Source organism: Eschrichtius robustus, chromosome 19, assembly GCF_028021215.1.
Source record: "Eschrichtius robustus isolate mEscRob2 chromosome 19, mEscRob2.pri, whole genome shotgun sequence".
Taxonomy (NCBI): domain Eukaryota; kingdom Metazoa; phylum Chordata; class Mammalia; order Artiodactyla; family Eschrichtiidae; genus Eschrichtius; species Eschrichtius robustus.
In genome coordinates, this window is record NC_090842.1 from 64,305,828 (window position 1) to 64,324,506 (window position 18,679).

General features: G+C 46.8%; 1 protein-coding gene across 1 annotated transcript; it reads right to left on the bottom strand.

The window, feature by feature from the left end:
* Positions 1-9,836: 9,836 nt before the first annotated feature.
* Positions 9,837-12,709, bottom strand: LOC137752474 (sialic acid-binding Ig-like lectin 14). Its single transcript, XM_068527169.1, has 8 exons — positions 12,673-12,709; positions 12,215-12,595; positions 11,713-11,991; positions 11,410-11,457; positions 11,259-11,264; positions 10,404-10,665; positions 10,166-10,297; positions 9,837-10,029 (listed from the first exon to the last, which is right to left on the bottom strand). Exons 1-8 carry the CDS (start codon positions 12,707-12,709, stop codon positions 9,837-9,839), a joined length of 1,338 nt encoding a protein of 445 aa, XP_068383270.1.
* Positions 12,710-18,679: the final 5,970 nt, after the last annotated feature.

The window sequence follows — 18,679 nt, forward strand, 5'->3', positions numbered from 1 at the left end:
GTCCGCGTCCGCCAGCGCAGAGCCCGGGTCCAAGTGCCTCCGTCAGGGAAGGAGGCGCCGCGACTGTGGGGAGCGACCGAGGAAGCCCCAACCGGAAGCCAGTGGGTGACAGAGAGACAGCCTTGGCCAAGCAGAAGGGGAACTTGGACGCCACAGGCCGTAGGGGTGAGGTGGGGACTGAGAAGTCACGCTGTCCCACCCTCTCCCCCCGCCCTACGCTGCAGGGGAAGATCCTGAGGCCCCCAGTGTCGGAGACGTTTCACCGCATGTGGCTCTGAAATGATCACCTTCCAAACGATGTTCACGTCCACAGTGGGATCGCCGAGGGGGCCAGTGCAACCAGAAAAGAGAAACGGGGTCTAGCCCTGCTCATCCGGCGGGACCCACCCTGCGGCTGAGAAACACTGAACATTCTGGAAAAGAATATTGAAAAATTTCTCAAAACCATTCACGTTCGGGCAGGAAGGAAGTTTCCAGACCCAAACACAGTATAAGGTGGAACCCAGGAAGGAAAGCTGAGCATTAAAAGCTCCTTTACTCTGAAGGGTTTTCAAAACATGGCAAACGGGGGTGTTGGTCTTCGTGGATCTAAGGGTCTTGTGGGACCAGCCGTGGAGCACAGGCCCACGAAAAACAGGGCGGGGAGGGGTGGGTAAAGGGAGACCCTTGCCCCATTCAGTGGGCACCCCGAAAGGCTAGACCACACAGAGAAGCATAATTCAGGACCCCTCACTCTGCACTGCCTTTTTAAAAAAACCCCAAGAAGGGCTCAAGCCACATGTGGAAATAACCTGTAAACTTACTGCTCTCTAGAGAAGAAATTTCATAAAGGTTTCCCAAATTTGACAGTGATGGTAAACATTTTAGGCACTCCAGTAACAAGCTGTGGGATTGAAAGAAACTTTCTTTTACGTTTATATAGAAATACATCTATTTTTTAGTTTCTTAAACTATAAAAATAAAAAGAAATTTCCATCAGTTGTGCCAGTGGAAATAATGTCTCTTCTTTCCATTCTCTCTATTTTAGATATAACATACTTATAATTAATAATATTATTAGTATCATATTAATATTTATTAATATACAAGATAATTCTCCTATAAAGAATCAGCCCAAAAGTGTGGGGAACAGGTGTTACACAGGTGTGACACACAGGTGTGCCTTACTATTAAGAAAAGTAGTCTGTAATTTTTCTGAATTGACTTATCTTTTGGTTTGGAGCATTTTAGCTTTTATGATTGATGAAATATGTTTTCTTATTTGAAAAGAAACTAAGATGTGTGCCTACGTATGTGACCTTTAAGAAATATGTATATTTGGTCTTCACCCACAGTTCCTGACTCACAGCTCCTAGAACACCTGGAATTTTCTGATCCCATAGGACATATGGGAGCATCTTTTGCTATAAGATTCGGTCTTTGTTCTCAGTTCCTAAAAGCACTTTAGGGCCAAACAGGTGACATGGGTGTCCCATTTTGTACTTGGGTGCCACGTTTGTATTGTATTCAGTGACATTTTTTGTTCTAAGGAGGGATCTCAACATTTGTATAAATGTCAGGCTCCACGGAACCTAGGACTGGCCCTGCTGCTGGATCCAGGTGAACAAGAGGTGATGAGCTCTATCCCCTCACTCCTCACCTGTTGCAGGGGACATTGCTGAACAAAGCAATGAGGGCTAGGTTCCACAGGCTTGTGCTGCACAAATTCACAGCAGGTGGTGGTCTAGCAAATCTCAAGCTGGGATTATCGAAGAACAAGAAACAACAAGTGTTGGTGAGGATGTGGAATAACGGGAATCCTTGTACACTGTTGGTGGGAATGTGAATTGGTGCAGCCACTGTGGAGAACAGTATGAAGGTGCCTCAAAACTAAAAATAGAACCATCAAGCACTTTCGTTTTTGAGTACTTATCTTTAAAAACATGGAAACAACAATTTGAAAAGATATTTGCACCCCCATGTTCATGGAAGCATTATTTACAATAGCTAAGACATGGAAAGAACTTACATGTCCATCGGTGGGTGAATGAATAAAGAAAATGTGCTATGTGTACACCATGGAGTATTCTTCAGCTATAAAAGAGAAGGAAATCCTGCTTTTGCAACACATGGGTGGGACATGAGGGCATTATGCTAAGTGAAATAAGTTAGACAGAGAAAGACAAATACCATATCATCTCATGTACATGTGGAATCTTAAAAAAAATCAAAAATCAAATAAACTGATGGATACAGAGAACTGATTTGTGGTTCCCAGAGGTGGAGAGTTGGGTCATGGGCAAAATGGGCAAAAGTGGTCGAAAGGTACAAACTTCCGGTATAAAATAAATCAATCATGGGGATGTAATGTACATCATGGTGACTAGACTTAATAATACTATTAACTATAATAGTATAGTTAAGAATACTGTACTGTATATCTGAAAGTTGCTGAAAGACTAGATCTTAAAAATTCTCATCACAAGAAAAAGTTTTTAGCTATATGTAGTGATGAATGTTAACTAGGTATATTTGGTGATCATTTTGCAATATATACATGTATCAAATCATTGTGTTGTACACCTGAAACTAACATAATGTTATATCTATACCTCAAAGAAAAAAAATATATATATGTATAAAAGATTTTTAAATCTCAAGTTGGGTCCTTAGATTAGAGTGGTCCAAGGCTACCAGGCAGTGTTCCCTAGTTGAAAGGCTCCACTGGCCTTTAAACACCTGCTTAATGAATTACTTATGTTAAATCCCCTCTGCCGAAATACATAGTGTGGCTTTTATGTTCACTATTGGCCCTGGACTGATAAACTCTCAAGAGATGAAAAAAAAAAAATTGGGTGATTTCAAATGCCCTTATGATAAAACGCACAGTCAACTGGAAGTAAAAGAGAAGTTCTCTAAAAAGATAAAGGGTGTCTTCAGAAACATCATATTTAATGGAGCAGAATAGGTTCTACCCTAGGAAGGCAATAAATATAGGTAAAACGTATAACAATTGAAAGGAAAAATAAACCAAAGAGGTTTCTCTTCATAAAGGTTTATGTATACAGAAAAATCCAGAAGTATATACACACACATTTGGGGGCTTAATAAGAGAGCACAGGGCTTCCCTGGTGATGCAGTGGTTAAGAATCCGCCTGCCAATGCAGGGGACACGGGTTCGAGCCCTGGTGGAGCCTGGGAAGATCCCACACGCCGCGGAGCTACTAAGCCCATGCGCCACAGCTACTGAGCCTGCGCTCTAGAGCCTGCGAGCCACAACTACTGAGCCTGTGCGCCTAGAGCCCGTGCTCTGCAACAAGAGAAGCCACCGCAATGAGAAGCCTGCACACCGCAATGAAGAGTAGCCCCCGCTCGCTGCAACTAGAGAAAGCCCGCGCGCAGCAACAAAGACCCAATGCAGCCAAAAATAAAATAATAAAGAAATACATTTTAAAAAAATAAATAAATGAGAGCACAATTACAAGAGCCAAATTGCAAATTTTAAAAATCAATTGCATTCCCATATCATAGTAATAAATAACTGGAATTTTATGTGAGAGGCCATTGACAATAGCATCAAAAATTAGGATATACCTGACATTTAGAAAGGAATATAACAAAAGTATAATGTGCATGACCTCAGCGGAGGAAATCATAAATCGGTCTTGAAGGACATTAAAGACGGAAATAAATGCAAAAATATGCCACATTATAGGTGTGGAACAACAGAGTATAAATATGCATTCTACCCAAGTTCATCTGAGGAATGAAAACAATACGTCACCAAAACCCCAAGGGGATTTTTTTGTGGAATTCGATAACTCCATTGTAAAATTTATAATGAAGTAGACATTTCAAGGATAGCCAAGGTTACCATGAAGAAGAACAATGTGTGAGGCACGGCTCTGCAAGATATCAATAAGTAGTACAACGTCCTAGAAGATAACTTATGTATAGAAAGAGGGATAGGCCGGTAGACCGATGGAACAGGAGAGGGAAGCTGGAAATAAACCTCAACCACAGGAAGCATCCTGTGTGACAGAGAAGGTGATACAAAGAAGTGACAAAGAGATAGCCTTTTCGCCAACTTTGTGGGCAATAAGGGATCTGAAACAGTCAAATGAAATTGCACCCCTAGCTCATACCAGGCACAAAATCAAGTGCAGATGCTCTGAAGACCTATTGTTTTGGAAAGACAAAACAATAGAGCTGTTAGAAGACAATCTAGCAGGAGGTGTCCATGAACTGGTGGTAGGGAAAGACTGCTGAACAAGACAGAAATAGCACCATCTATAAAAGAGAGACATTGAAAACTCGAACTGGATGAAAATGAAGAACTGTTCATAAAAGACACCACAGGAAGTGCCGAACCATCAGCCGTCAGGTGGGAGCAGATACTTACAACACATATAACCATCAAAGTGTCAGTATCCAGGATATAAGAATTTCTATGAATACATAAGGAAAAGGAAATACAGAAAAATGGGCACAATTGAGCAGGGGCCTCAGAGAGGACAACATACAACAAGGCCATCAATGAATGGAAAGCTGCTGCACCTCACTGCAATCAGGAAAGCGCACACATTAAGACAATAATAGGCTATTTCTATACGTGCTCCAAGTTGGCACCTATTAAAGTACCTGCAAACACCAAGTATTAGGGAATGTGTGAAATATAAATTGGTCCAAGCATTTGAGAGGAAATCGGCATCATCCAAGTAACTGACGATGTGCTTGCATCAGGGCCCAGAAATTCCACTCCTTGGATGCATGTTCTAGAGCAGCCATGACCAATGGCAGCCAAACCCCACATGTGGCAATCGACTGCTTGAAAGATGGTTATAAGGATGGGTGCTGTAAGGGGCTACACGAAGTGCTGCTATAAGGGCTAAATACACACTGGAGTTCCAGACTTAGTACAAGGAAATGAATGTGAACTATTTTGGTATTCTGAGGCCAATTCCAATGTGTCTGTAATTTCACCCACACCACCAACAAGCAATTCTCAGACACCAGCAGGGTGCTCTAGAATTCAATTCAATCCAACTCAATTCCGACAGTGTCTACCTGTAAATAGCATCAGATCCCACAGGTTAAGAGTTCAGTCCTTAAAGACTGCCCCTTCCTCCCAGCTTCAGATGCCAATTTCAACTCCAGGTTGTTACCTGTACGTCTGATCTGCTGGCTACAGATAGAGGTTCCCAAGACTCTCTCCTCAAGTTCAATAAATCTGCTAGAGCAGCTCACAGACTCAGAGAAACACTTCACTTCAGAGATTACTGGTTTATTATTATAAAGGAATACAACTTAGGAACAACTGAATGGAAGAGAGGTATAGGGCAAGGCATGGATCAGGGCACAGAGATTCCATGCCCTCTCCAGACCTGTCACTCTACCACCACCTCCACCTGTTCACCAACTTGGAGTTCTTTTGATCTTCCACACTTTTGGGTTTTTAATGGAGGCTTCATTACATAAGCATGATTGATTGGATCATTGGCCATTGGTTATTGATCCAACCTTCAGCTCCTCTCCCCTTTCCGGAGGTTTCGGGGTGGGGGGGGCAGAAATGAGAGTTCCATCCCTTTAGTCACATGGTTGGATCCTTGGGCAACCAGTCCCCATCTTTAGCTATTTTCCAAAAGTTGCCTCATTAAAATGACAAAAGACACCTTTACCGCTCTCAGCACTTAGGAAATGCCAAGAGTTTTATAAGTTCTGTGCCAAAACAGGGAAGAAGACTAAATATATGTTTCATTTTATGAATCGCAATATCACACTACCACATTGATAATTTCATAATGATTACAGATTGATGAAATAGAGTTTTTAATTTATTTTATGGAAGTATAGTTGATTTAGAATGTTGTGTCAATTTCTGTTGTACAGCAAAGTGATTCAGTTATACATATGTATGTTCTTTTTCATATTCTTCTCCACTATGGTTGATCACAGGATATTGTATATAGTTCCCTGAGCTATACAGTAGAGTTTGTTATTTATCCATTCTATATATGATAGTTTGCATCTGCTAATCCGAAACTCCCAATCCATCCCTCCCCTTCTCGCCTTCCCCCTTTGCAACCACAAGTCTGTTCTCTATGAGACAACAGAGTTTTGATATATTCGTTAAAAAAAATATATTACAAAAATTAACTTCACCTTTAAAACTTTTTCTTAATATGGCATTTAGAAAACTTTAAATAACACATATGGCTCCTAGATAGAGCTAACATTATGTTTTTTATCAGATAGTGACCATAGAAAAAATATTTCCCATGTTCACCAGGATATATAGTCAGGAATCCTCTGGCCTTCGTACCACTGACAGTAGAAGCAGCTCTCAAGATTGAAATTTCAGATGTTGCCTGGGGACAGCCTCATTCCACTCACCCCACATACTCTGTCCTGGATGTTGGGAGTCAGAAACAATTGGGGTGGATGAGATGGGAAGAAGCTGCAGCCGGAAGCCACAAGGTAGAGACAGAAATGCAGAAGAGGAAATTTCCCCATACCTTGGGCAAGGAAAGCTGGCCCCTGAGGCTAGGGAAGAGGCCAAGCTGGCCCACCTCAGGGGCACAATGCCCACCCTAATAAAAGTAAAATAGGGCTTCCCTGGTGGCGCAGTGATTGAGAATCTGCCTGCCAACGCAGGGGACACGGGTTCGAGCCCTGGTCTGGGAAGATCCCACATGCCGCGGAGCAACTGGGCCCGTGAGCCACAGCTGCTGAGCCTGCACGTCTGGAGCCTGTGCTCCGCAACAAGAGAGGCCGCGATAGTGAGAGGCCCGCGCACCGCGATGAAGAGTGGCCCCCACTTGCCGCAACTAGAGAAAGCCCTCGCACAGAAACGAAGACCCAACACAGCCATAAATTAATTAATTAATTAATTAATTTTAAAAAAAAGTAAAATAACCCAAACGATTGAGTTGGGGAAATGAAACAACTATTTTTACATTCGAGAAAAGTTACAGACTTCATATCAGTGAAAGGAGTGTGTATATCATACATATACTTAAAAAAACAAATTAATAATTATATTTTTATTGAGGTGGTATTCACATGACATGAAAATACTAATGATAACTTTGGATGTATCCACTTTTGGAGGATGAGATGAAGAGGAAACTAAAATGACAGTGGATGATGAAGTAACTTGAATGAGGAGGCTCCCTCTTGTGGAGGAGAGAGGAAGCACAGTTGAAAGTTCTAGACCCCATGACAATGGAATGAGGATTTGGGAGATGCCTCTTGGCGCCAGCAGCATGGGCACCAGACACAGACATCCAGGAAAAGACTTTCTATGTTGAGAATGAATGCTGAGTTTTTGCAACATGATACCTAGTATCCTATTGAAACTGTTTCCTGTCATGAAGGACTATTTTCTCCTGCTGCCCCCAACACTTACACAAAATACGCTTGTATTTAGTGCTCTGGAAATGCAAGAAGATATCTATCAGAAAGAAAACTTTAAAAAACATTCCCATGTACAACTGCATCGAAAAGAATGAAATACCCAGGAATAACTTTCACCAAGGAGGAGACAGATCTGTACTCTGAAAACTATAAGACATTGATGAATGAAATTGAAGAAGACACAATGAAGTCAAAGATATACCATGCTCATAGATTGGAAGAATCAATATTGTTAAAGTATCAATTATACCCAAAGCAATATACAGATTCAATGCCATCCCTATCCAAATACCCATGGCATCTTGCACAGGGCTAGAACAAATAATCCTCAAATCTGTATGAAGCCAAACTAACAGAACATAAGTCAACTACGCTCCAATTTTTAAAAAAGACTCACATCCAGAATAAAGAACTCAAATCAATAAGAAAAAGATTGCCCAATTTTTATTTTTAAATGGGCAAGAAGCAAAACAGGAATTTCACAAAAGAACACATTCAAATGACTCAACATCATCACACATAAGGGAAATAAATTAAAAAGGCAATGAGGGACTTCCCTGGTGGTCCAGTGGAATAGAATCTGTCCTGCAATGCAGGGGAAGTGGGTTCAATCGGGGAACTAAGATCCCATGTGCCGCAGGGCAACTAAGCCCAAGCGCCACAACTACTGAGCTCGCGTGCCTCAACTAGAGAAGAGAAAACCCGCACTCTACAACTAGAGAGAAGACCACGCACCCCAGTGAAGAGCCCACGTGATGCAACAAAAGATCCCGTATGCCACAGCGATGATCCCGCACGCTGCAACTAAGACCCGACACAGGCAAAAATAAAAAATTTTTAAAATTTTTTAAAAAGATAATGAAATACTGCTACAAATGGATTGCAATGCTGAATATTGAGCAGGCAAGTAATACAAGTGCTGCTAAGGATGTAGGCAGATCAGAACACTCATATATGATGGTGGGATGTAAATTCATTTGACTACTCGAGAGAACTCTTTGATGGTACCTTCTAGAACTAAATATATGCCGACCTTATGATGAAGCAGTCCCATACTCACCAGGAAAATGGTGCTAGTCCTCCTATTTTCATCACAATATTCATAACAAAGTTATTTTGAAAAAGCCAAAGTTTGGAAACAAATGCAATGTCATCATATTTTACAGTCGATACATAACTGGAGAAATAGTCACACGTAAAATACAATTTTAAAGACAAAAACTATAGCAAAACCAAAATGAATTACTGATACATGTAAAAACACGCATAATCTGAAAAACATAATACTGAGAGAAAGTACAAAGATTGGCACACGCATCCATCGGGACAGAAAAGGGAGAGCCAAACAATGAATAAATATTGCTTCTTCTTTTAATTTCCTTTTTATCTCATCTGGGGACTGTTGGGATTTCCCTGGCGGTCCAGTGGTTAAGACTCTGAGCTTCCACCGCAGGGGGCGTGGGTTCAATCCCTGGTTGGGGAACTAATATCCCACATGCCACGTGGCCAAAAAAAAAAAAAAAAAAAAGAAGAAGAAGCCTTATTTGTAACAGATCACTCAAAAATAATGGTAGATGAAGAGATCATTTTGCTGAAAACTCTCACAGGAAAACTAAAAGGTAAGAATGATTTTTATATTATTATGTTACTTAACAACACGTTCAAATAATGAAATGTTGTGATATTTTACACTAACTATTATGAGGTAAGCAACTTGAAACCAAGAAAGAAAATCTGTGTTCCTGATTCTACTGTGTGTGGATGTCCCCACTAATAGGGAAGTTTTGGAGACCAGAAACTCAGGTGTTAAGCAGGTAACTTCTGGGTCATGAGAGGAGAAGCCCTTTGCAGGGCTGGCGATGCAGAGAGAGGAGCCGGGTGGAGGAGAGGGCTGAAGGACGACGCACGGCACAAGCAGGGTAGCAGATGGGGAGTGGCGCTTCAGAAACAATGGGGCGGGCAGTGAGGGTACGTCATCAATAACCATGTTTTATTTTCTGTATCTTACGACGTTTTGACATCTTAAAAAGCTTGCTGGCCTGAAAAGGACACCGCCTCGCAATCGTTAGAGACAGAAAAGGGCTGTTCCAGGACCTCACCTTCAAAATGCAAACCAATCAATCGCTACCCCATAATCCCCAACCACCCCTTTAGCTACCCCTCACTCGCCAAGCCACTATTTCCCTTACCCGAAGTCACTCACGAACAGGTAACAGACTACTACAGATCACCCCTGCCGCCCAAAGCCCACCAGAATTATTCAAATGAGCAGATCCTAAAGAAATTTCCCTGCGCAGCCCTGCCTTTCCCATGGAAACCCCAATAAAGGCTTCTCCGCACCTGCTCCTGCTTCTTGAGCAAAACCAGGTGCTTCCCCTTTGGTCCTGCCCAGCGTGACGTGCCACCTCCTCTTGGAAGATGGAAGTAATAAAAGTCTCCTTTCAACAGTATTGACTCTTCATGTCATCACGCAAATTAAAAGCTCGTGGTTGCAAATGAGGGTTTGAGTCGAGCGTTTCCGGGGAGAAGCTGACAGTGATGGCCCCACGGCTGTCTTCTGGGCTCCGCATCCTCACGTGAATCCCGTCTCGAGAAGGAGGGAGGCTCAGCCCTGCTCCCTCGTGGCCTCCACACCTGCAGACCAACACTGTCTCAGGTCAGAGAGTCGGACAATTTAACTCTGGCTCCAGGCAGGATGGGCCAGCTCAGCCCCATCGGGAACTCGAGGGCCATTTACCAGACTTCCCTGGAGAGGAACGGGTCTGCTGACCTGGTGTAGTAGATCCAGGTGAGGCCATAGGTGAGGAGGAAGCCAGCCCCCATGAGGGCCCCTCTGATCAGGGTGAGGACCAGGGGCCAGGAGCCCTGCTGAGCCTCAGTCACACGGCTGCAGCAAGATGGGCTTTCTGGGGAGGGCAGAGAGGGGTGAAGTTCTGTCCCCAGCCCCCAGCCCCTCCCACACTCCAAACACCTGCCCAGGCTGCCTACCCTGGCACCTGTCCTGCAACTCATTCTGCACAGCAAGGCTGACGGAAACTTGCTGGGAGCCCAGAGGGTTCTGAGCTCGGCAGGTGAATTCTCCTTCTGCAGCGCCCAAGCCTGGCAGCTCCAGGATCTTGGTGCTGGAGATGCGGGTGGCGTTCAGGGCTGGGGACGCCCGGAACCAGCCCAGCCGTGCGGGGGGGTTGCTGTCAGCAACACACAGCAGCCGCAGCGCCGGGCTCTCCGAGATGAGAAGGGCCGAGGCCCTGTTCTGCAGAGCCTTGAGGGCTTTGGGGGAAAGTGCAGCGAGAGCTAGCGGAGGCCGAGGTCTCATCCCTCCCGCCCTCCCAGGATCTAGTTGGCCTCTCCCTCTCCTCCCCTGGCCCGCTAGCTTGCTTCGGTGTGGCTTCCCAGGCTGGACCCTCACACCCGAAGGAGGTTGACCCAACGTGTCCGGGCCTCGTATCTTCAGGGGAGGCTCAGTGTCTCAGTGGGACGTGCCTGGGCTGCTTGGTGGAAAGAGCACAGAGAGCCTCAAGCCTTGGGAAACTGATGCAGTGAAGGCACCAGGAAATGGGCCTCAGGAGGCTTCTGTGGAGGAAAGCCACAGAGCAGAACCATGGTGAAGCGAAATGGGCTTTGACCAGAGCGCGTGAGTGCGTACGTGTGTGGTGTGTATGTGTGTGTGGCCTGTGTGTGCATGTCCATGTGTGTGTAGGTGCATATTTGTGTGTGTGTGTGTGTTGCATGTGCACGTGTGTATGTGCATTTCTGTATGTGTCTGTGTGTATGTGCAGAGATGTGGATTGGATATGTGTGTATGTGCATGTATATATGTGTGTATGTGCATGTATATGTGTGTATTGAACCTGTGTGTGGACTAGTGCCTGGGAGGTGGGGGAGGGAGGGTGGTGATTTTTTATCCTTGCTCTTCCCATACGTGATGGCAGTCAAGCCCTAATCCCACCCTCTCTGCTTGGAGGTGGTCCCAGGAGCTGGACCCAGCCCTGGAGAAGAGAGGTCCTTTCCTACCTGTGACATTTCTGAAGCACAGGTTGACGCTGAGGTTCCACGGAGCATCTAGGATGGAAAGATACGGCCTTGCTTCAGAGGCGAGGAGTGGGATGCAAACTGACCCAGCACCCAAGGAAGGAAACCAGGGAGCGGGGACGGCTGCCCTTCATGGCCTCTCCCCACCTCGGCTCCCAACGCTCAGATCCATAAAAGAGTGAGCTGGCCCTCTTTCCATCCCTGCCCTCTACACACACACACACACACACACACACACACACACAGCCGACTGCCCTCAGGGACCCAGCCCCCCTCCACACTCACAGGAAACATTGAGCCGGATGGTTCTCTCCATGGTCACTTGATCTCCTTGGAGTTCCACACGACAGGTGAGGTTGGTGCCATGGTCCTGGCGCCTCGGGGTGAAGGTCAGCACCGAGGAGTGGAGGGTCTCTGGGTCCATGGCGTCAAGGGCATCCCCCGCCCAGGAGAATGAGAAAGCTCTTCCCCCATCACAGACTAGTGACAGGCGGCAGGTCAGGTTTGTGGGGCGGCCGGACTCCAGAGCCTCCAGAAAATGGATGTCAGGTTTCTCTGTTGGGGCTGAGGAGGACAGAGGGAGATGCCTGGGCCCCAGGGGGGTGGGGGCCCAGAGTGTGACCCTGAGAGGGACCAGTGCCTCAGAGCCACAGCTCACCCCAGGTCCTGTGTCTCTTCTGAACCCCTAAACCCCGAGACCTGGAGCAGGCAGTGGTCCTGTGTCCTGTTCCTGTTCTAATACGGGAGTCTCCACGTCCCAGGGTCCTCTCCTGGGCCCCTGCCATACCTGTCACCTGCAAATTCAGCTTCTTATCTCTGTAACTGTATTTCACATCGTCTGCCTCCACTCGGAAGAAGTAAACTCCTGTGTCGCTCATCCTGGCATCTCTGATGTTCAGGGACCAGTTCTTTTCCCTGGGGTCCCGGAGGAGGCGAAATCGGCCCTGGGTCTCTGGCTTCACTTGTCTCCATGGGTTGTCTGTGGCCACAGGATCACTGCGGTGTATGTTGTCCCCTTCCCGGAACCAATAGATGAAGGGTTGGCCAGAGTAGTACCACGACCTCCGAGGGTGGGAGAAGGAGAAGGGCACGTGGACGCCCAGGCACGCCTGCACCGTCACTGATTCCTGCACTCGGAGCTCGTACCCTTGGTCGTCCTGCAGGGACCCTGGGGGACACAGAGGCTCCGCTGCAGCTGCAGCCCCTCCCCCACCCTTGCCGCCCCTCCCCCCTCGGCCCACTCACCCCCCCACAGCAGGGGCAGCAGGAGCAGGGGCACCATGTCCGCGTCCGCCAGCGCAGAGCCCGGGTCCAAGTGCCTCCGTCAGGGAAGGAGGCGCCGCGACTGTGGGGAGCGACCGAGGAAGCCCCAACCGGAAGCCAGTGGGTGACAGAGAGACAGCCTTGGCCCAGCACAGAAGGGGAACTTGGATGCCACAGGCCAGAGGACGGGGAAGGTCAGGGTGGGAAATCATCCTGTTTCCCTCATCTCTCCCATTTGCAGCTGCAGACCGTGAGCTACTGAAATGTGAGGCTTGTCTAGGCTCCCGAGGCCCCGTCGCTGCAGCCCTTCCCCGTGCGCTGTTGTCTACACAGGGAAGACAGCATCATATGTCCGGCTCCCTGGGGATCAGAGCCTCTGGGGGGGGAGGGTCAAAGAGCAAATTCATTATCACATGTGGAAGGGAGCCCAGGCTGAGGGTCCAGGTGATGGAGGCCCGCCCCCAAGTCAGGAGAGAAGGTAAGTTCTCAGCAACAAGCGTGTCAGTTGGACATGACTTGGTCCACAGTGGTCACAGAGCTGCGGTCCTCACCAGTGACCCTGGAGCCTCCCGACCCCTTGGAGTCAGGTCCCCTTTCCCATCCCTGTCCTTGTCCAGGCAGCCTTAGACTCTCGTCCTGGTGTTGGTGCCCAAGGCAGACCGAGCGCAGGGCGTTTGGAATGTGGGAGTTGAAGGCAAGGAGTGTCCGGGTTGGAACCCAGACACCTGCCTACCTACCACCTCAGCTGCCACCTGTTGAACTTTACCAAAGTTACTTAGCCTCTCTGTGCCTCAGTTTGCTCATATGAGAAGCAGAGACACTAGCAGAAATGCTGTGTGAGGATGAAATGAGCTCATATGTGTCAAGTGCTTAGGACACAGGCTGGCGCTGATACTCGCACATTCAACTAAGGCTCTGAGGACACCTGCTGTGTGCCACGCCCCCATGTAGGGGCTATGTAGGGGCTGGAGATACAACACAGGATAAGCTCCTAGGATGGAAAAGGTGGGTCAAAACTCTGAGTGGGTAGACCAACATTTAATAAGAAAATTAAGATACACAGTCTCTTGGAGAATGATGTAGTCTAAGGAAACAATTATAAACAGGAAAGCAGGAACTCCCATGGCGGCGCACTGGATAGGACTCCATGCTCCCAACGCAGGGGGCCCGGGTTCAGTCCCACAGGGAACTAGATCCCACATGCATGCCACAACTAAGAGTTCGCATGCCACAACTAAGGAGCCCTGGAGCCTCAACTAAGGAGCCCTGGAGCCTTAACTAAGGAGCCTCCCTGCCACAACTAAGACCCAGTGCAACCAAATAAATAAATAAATAAATATTGAGAAAAACAGGAAAGCAGAAGAGGAATTGTTGAGAACTGCTCAAAGTTTTTAAAACGTGGCTGGGGCAGGCCTCATGGAGAGGGTGACATCTGAGTAAACACATGAAGAAAGTAAGAGAATGACTCCTATGGGTATCCAGGCAGAAGTGATCCACCCCGAAGGAAGAGCGCATTCAGAAGTCCCAAGGTGGGAGCGTGTGTGGTGTGTGTAGCAGCAGCTGGATGACAGGGTAGCAGAGTGATTAACGGGGTAAATAAGAAGAGTAGGTCTGAGAGGTATCATAGGTCAGATTATGAAGAAATTTTGAGACTATTGTGAGAATTTGACTTTTACTCTGGGTGTATTAGGGTTCTCTAGAAACAGAACCAACAGGATGTGTATACATATATAAAGAGATTCATTATAAGGAACTGGCTCATGTGATTACAGAGGTTGACAAGTCCCAAGATGTGTGGTCAGCAAACTGGAGACCCAGGAGTGCTGATGGTGTGGTTCTAGTTTGAACGTATGCAGGCTTGAGACCTAGGAAGAGCTGTTGTTTCAAGTTCGAAGGGAGGAAAAATACTGATATCCCAGCTGGAATGCAGTCAGGCAGGAGGAGTTCCCTTACTCACGGGCGGGTCAGCCCTCTTCTTCTATTCGAGCTTTCAACTGATTGGATGAGGCCCACCCACATTCAGGAGAGCAATCTGCTTTACTCAGTCTACTGATTTAAATATCAATCTCATCCATGGGGTGTATATATATACAATGGAATACTACTCAGCCATAAAAAAGAACAAAATTTTACCATTTGTAGCAACATGGATGGACTTGGAGGGCATTATGCTACGTGAAATAAGTCAGACAAAGAAAGACAAACACTGTATATCACTTATATGTGAAATCTAACAAATAAAACAAACTAGTGAATATAACAAAAAAGAAGCAGACACAGATATAGAGAACAAGCTAATGGTTACCATTGCGGGGGGATATAGAGGTGGGGGAGCGGGAGGCACAAACTATTGGGTATAAGATAGGCTCAAGGATGTATTGTGGGGCTTCCCTGGTGGCACGGTGGTTAAGAATCCGCCTGCCAATGCAGGGGACACAGGTTCAAGCCCTGGTCCAGGAAGATCCCACATGCCGCGGAGCAACTAAGCCCGTGCGAGCCACAACTACTGAGCCTGTGAGCCACAGCTACTGAGCCTGTGCGCCACAACTACTGAGGCCCACACGCCTAGAGCCCGTGCTCCGCAACAAGAGAAGCCACTGCAATGAGAAGCCTGCACACCACAACAAAGAGTAGCCCCCGCTCACCGCAACTAGAGAAAGCCGGCGTGTAGGAACAAAGACCCAACGCAGCCAAAAAAAAAAAAAAAAAAAGGATGTATTGTGCAATATGGCAAATATAGCCATATAGCCAGTATTCTGTAATAACTGTAAATCGAAAGTAACTTTTAAAAATTGTATTAAAATTTTTAAATTTTTTCAATAAATAAAATTAAATTAAAATGTAAACAAAACCCAAACAAACAAATATCAGTCTCATCCAAAAACACCTTCACAGAAACACCCAGAATAATGTTTGACCAAATGTCTGGGCACCTCGTGGCCCAGCCAGGTTGACACATAAAATGAGTCACCACACTGACTGAGTTGTTGTGATTTCAACAACGATACCGATGTGTGTGTGTGGGTTTCTTCCACATCACCAAGCAATTAACTCAATTCTGACACCACCTCCCTAAAGATAGCACCAGATCCCACAGGTTAAGGGCTCAGTCCCACAAAACTGCCTCAACTTCAGACACCAATTACAAGTCCAGGTTGTCACCTGTGCTTCTGACCCACTGGCTATAGATCAGAGGTTCCCATGATCCCCTCCTTGGGTTCCATTAATTTGCTAGAGCAACTCACAGAACCCAGAGAAACCAGTTTACTTACTATCTTACCAGTAATCTAGATTACTAGATTATTACAAAGGATATTAAAGGATACAAATCAGCAGCCAGATGAAAAGATGCATAAGGCAAGGTATGCGCGAAGGGGCATGGAATTTCCACACTCTCCTGGGTACACCATTCTCCCTGAATCTCCACCTGTTCACCAGCCTAGAATCTCTCCAAACCCCATGCTTTTGGATTTTTTGGAGACTTCACTACATAGTCATGATTGATTAAATCAGTGGCCATTGGTCATCGATTCAACTTCTGGGGTCCTCTCTCTTCCCTAGAGGTCAAGGGCATGGGACTGAAAGTTCCAACCCTCTAATCACCTCTAGGGCTTCCCTGGCAACCAAACCCCATCTGAAGTGCTTCTCAAAAGCGGCCTCATTAAAATAACACAAGACCCCTTTATCACTCTCATTACTTAGGAAATCCCCAGGTTTTTAGGAGCCCTGTGCTAGAAACAGGGATGAAGACCAAACATATATATTTCTTATTATAAATCACAATATCACAGGTGTGAAGGCAGTTCAGGGCTTGAGCGGAAAAGGGGTTAGGCTCTGATTTGCTTTCACCTGATCACTCTACTTGGCTGTACTGAGCCTAGACTCCTCCGCCAGGGCTGTTGCAAATGCCTGGGATGTTGCAAATGCCTGGGATGTGAGATGGGGGTGGCCAGGTCAGACCAGGTGGAGTTGGTGAGAAGCAGACCAGAACCTGAACACCAGAAACCCTTTCAGAAGCAAAGGGTCTACTGTCCAGGAAGATCTGGAGCTGAAGCACCCGTTATATACCTTCCCACAAACGGCCTCCGGTCCAGACCTCCCCTATCATTGGTTCTGCATACCAACCTCCTCCCCTAATTCATAAAACTTTGACCAAATCCAACTTGGGGAGACGGATTTGAGCTTTGCCTCCTGTCTCCTTGCTGGTCGACCCCTCAGTAAAGCTTTTTTCTTTTCTCAAAAGCCAGTGCCATCATATTGGCTTCTAGGTGCATCCAGCAGTGAGCACTTTGCTTGGTAACAGTTGCCGACGTGAAGCCACCATTGCCACAGAGGCAAAGACTCTAAGGGATTTTTTAAAAAATATTTATTTATTTATTTAGGCTGCTCCGGGTCTCAGTTGCGTCCTGTGGGATCTTAGTTCCCTGACCAGGGATCGAACCCGGGCCCCCTGCATTGGGAGCACGGAGTCTTAACCACTGGACCACCAGGGAAGTCCCTAAGGGATTTTTAAAGAAGAGGATTGGGCACTCTACTGGGAATGTGTGGAGTGAGAAATGCACATTAGACACACAAATGGAGAATCAACAGACGCTCATTCTATGAGTCTGGAGTTTAAGGAAAAGTTCTAGCTGGACACACGAACTTGGCCTGTCACCATGCAGACAGCATTTCAAGTCATGAGCCTAAGAGAGATCACAGAGGGAGTGAGTTTAATTGGAAACGAGAAGGGAGTTCCCTGATGGCGTAGTGGTTAGGATTCCAGGCTTTCGCTGCCGTGGCCCAGGTTCGGGGAACTGAGATCCCGCAAGCTGCGCTGTGCGACAAAAAAAACACAAAAAACAAAAGGAAAAGAGATGAGGACCATCTCCAGGGGCTCTAGGAGCTGCGTATCAGACCCAGCTTCCTGCTAAAAATAACTAAAAATACAATTTCATTTTAAAATAAATAATCACTGTAACTGTTCTGAAAATCCTCAAAGCGCTGGCAGGAGAGAAGAATTTTCAGTCCGAAATCTAGGAGAGGGTGGAAATCCAGAGAGGGAACCCAAGTCACACATGCCCTGGGGGAATTCTGAACATGAAGAACTTGAATTTGAGGCTTCATGGACCTGAGGATCCAAGTCAGACTAGACGTCAGGGAAGGGAAAAGCTTGGGGCTCGTGGTCACACGTAGCTTCTGCACAATCTCAGGCTCTGTCTAGGGGGATGGAGACTAGAGCAGGGCCAGCCCTGCAGGTGGGCCTGCACTCCCCACTCCCCGCCCCCACCCCGGGGTTACCCAGTCATTAGTAGGGAAGGCAGAAGCATCTCTAGGCTGGAAGGTCAAGACCCTGCCCTTGAGACACTTGGTGACCTGGCATCTGGGACCTGGGACCATTTACTGAAGTGCTTGCACCTGGAGAAACGTCTCACTCAGCAATAAAATACAAAGAAACTATAAGGGACTAAAAGTAACCGCATGCATGGGCAAGTGGAGCAAATTATGAGCAACAAGATACAAAAAGACCAAAACCCAACTGCCACTTCTGAGGTGTGGGGAGGAAAAGCAGGGTCCCTGCACATGATTCCTGCACACGGCACCAGCAAGGGGGTGGGCAGGCCACCTAAGCTACCCCCTCCAGCCCACCCACTGATCTGCCCCTACCCTCACCCCATGTAAGGGACCAGCTCACCCCCCTAGAGAGTGAGCAAGGGCACCTTTCTGCAGCCCAATAAAGCCCAATAAAGCCTTACCTGAATTTCTCATCTGGCCTCTCATCAATTTCTCTTCTTTCTTTTTAATGATTATTTTATTTATTTATTTATTTATCTTTGGCTGTGTCGGGTCTATCGTTGCTGCATGCGGGCTTTCTCTAGTTGCGGCGAGCGGGGGCTACTCTTTGTTGCGGCGCGCGGGCTTCTCACTGTGGTGGCTTCTCTTGTTGCGGAGCACGGGTTCTGGGCGCACGGGCTTCAGTAGTTGTGGCACGTGGGCTCAGTAGTTGTGG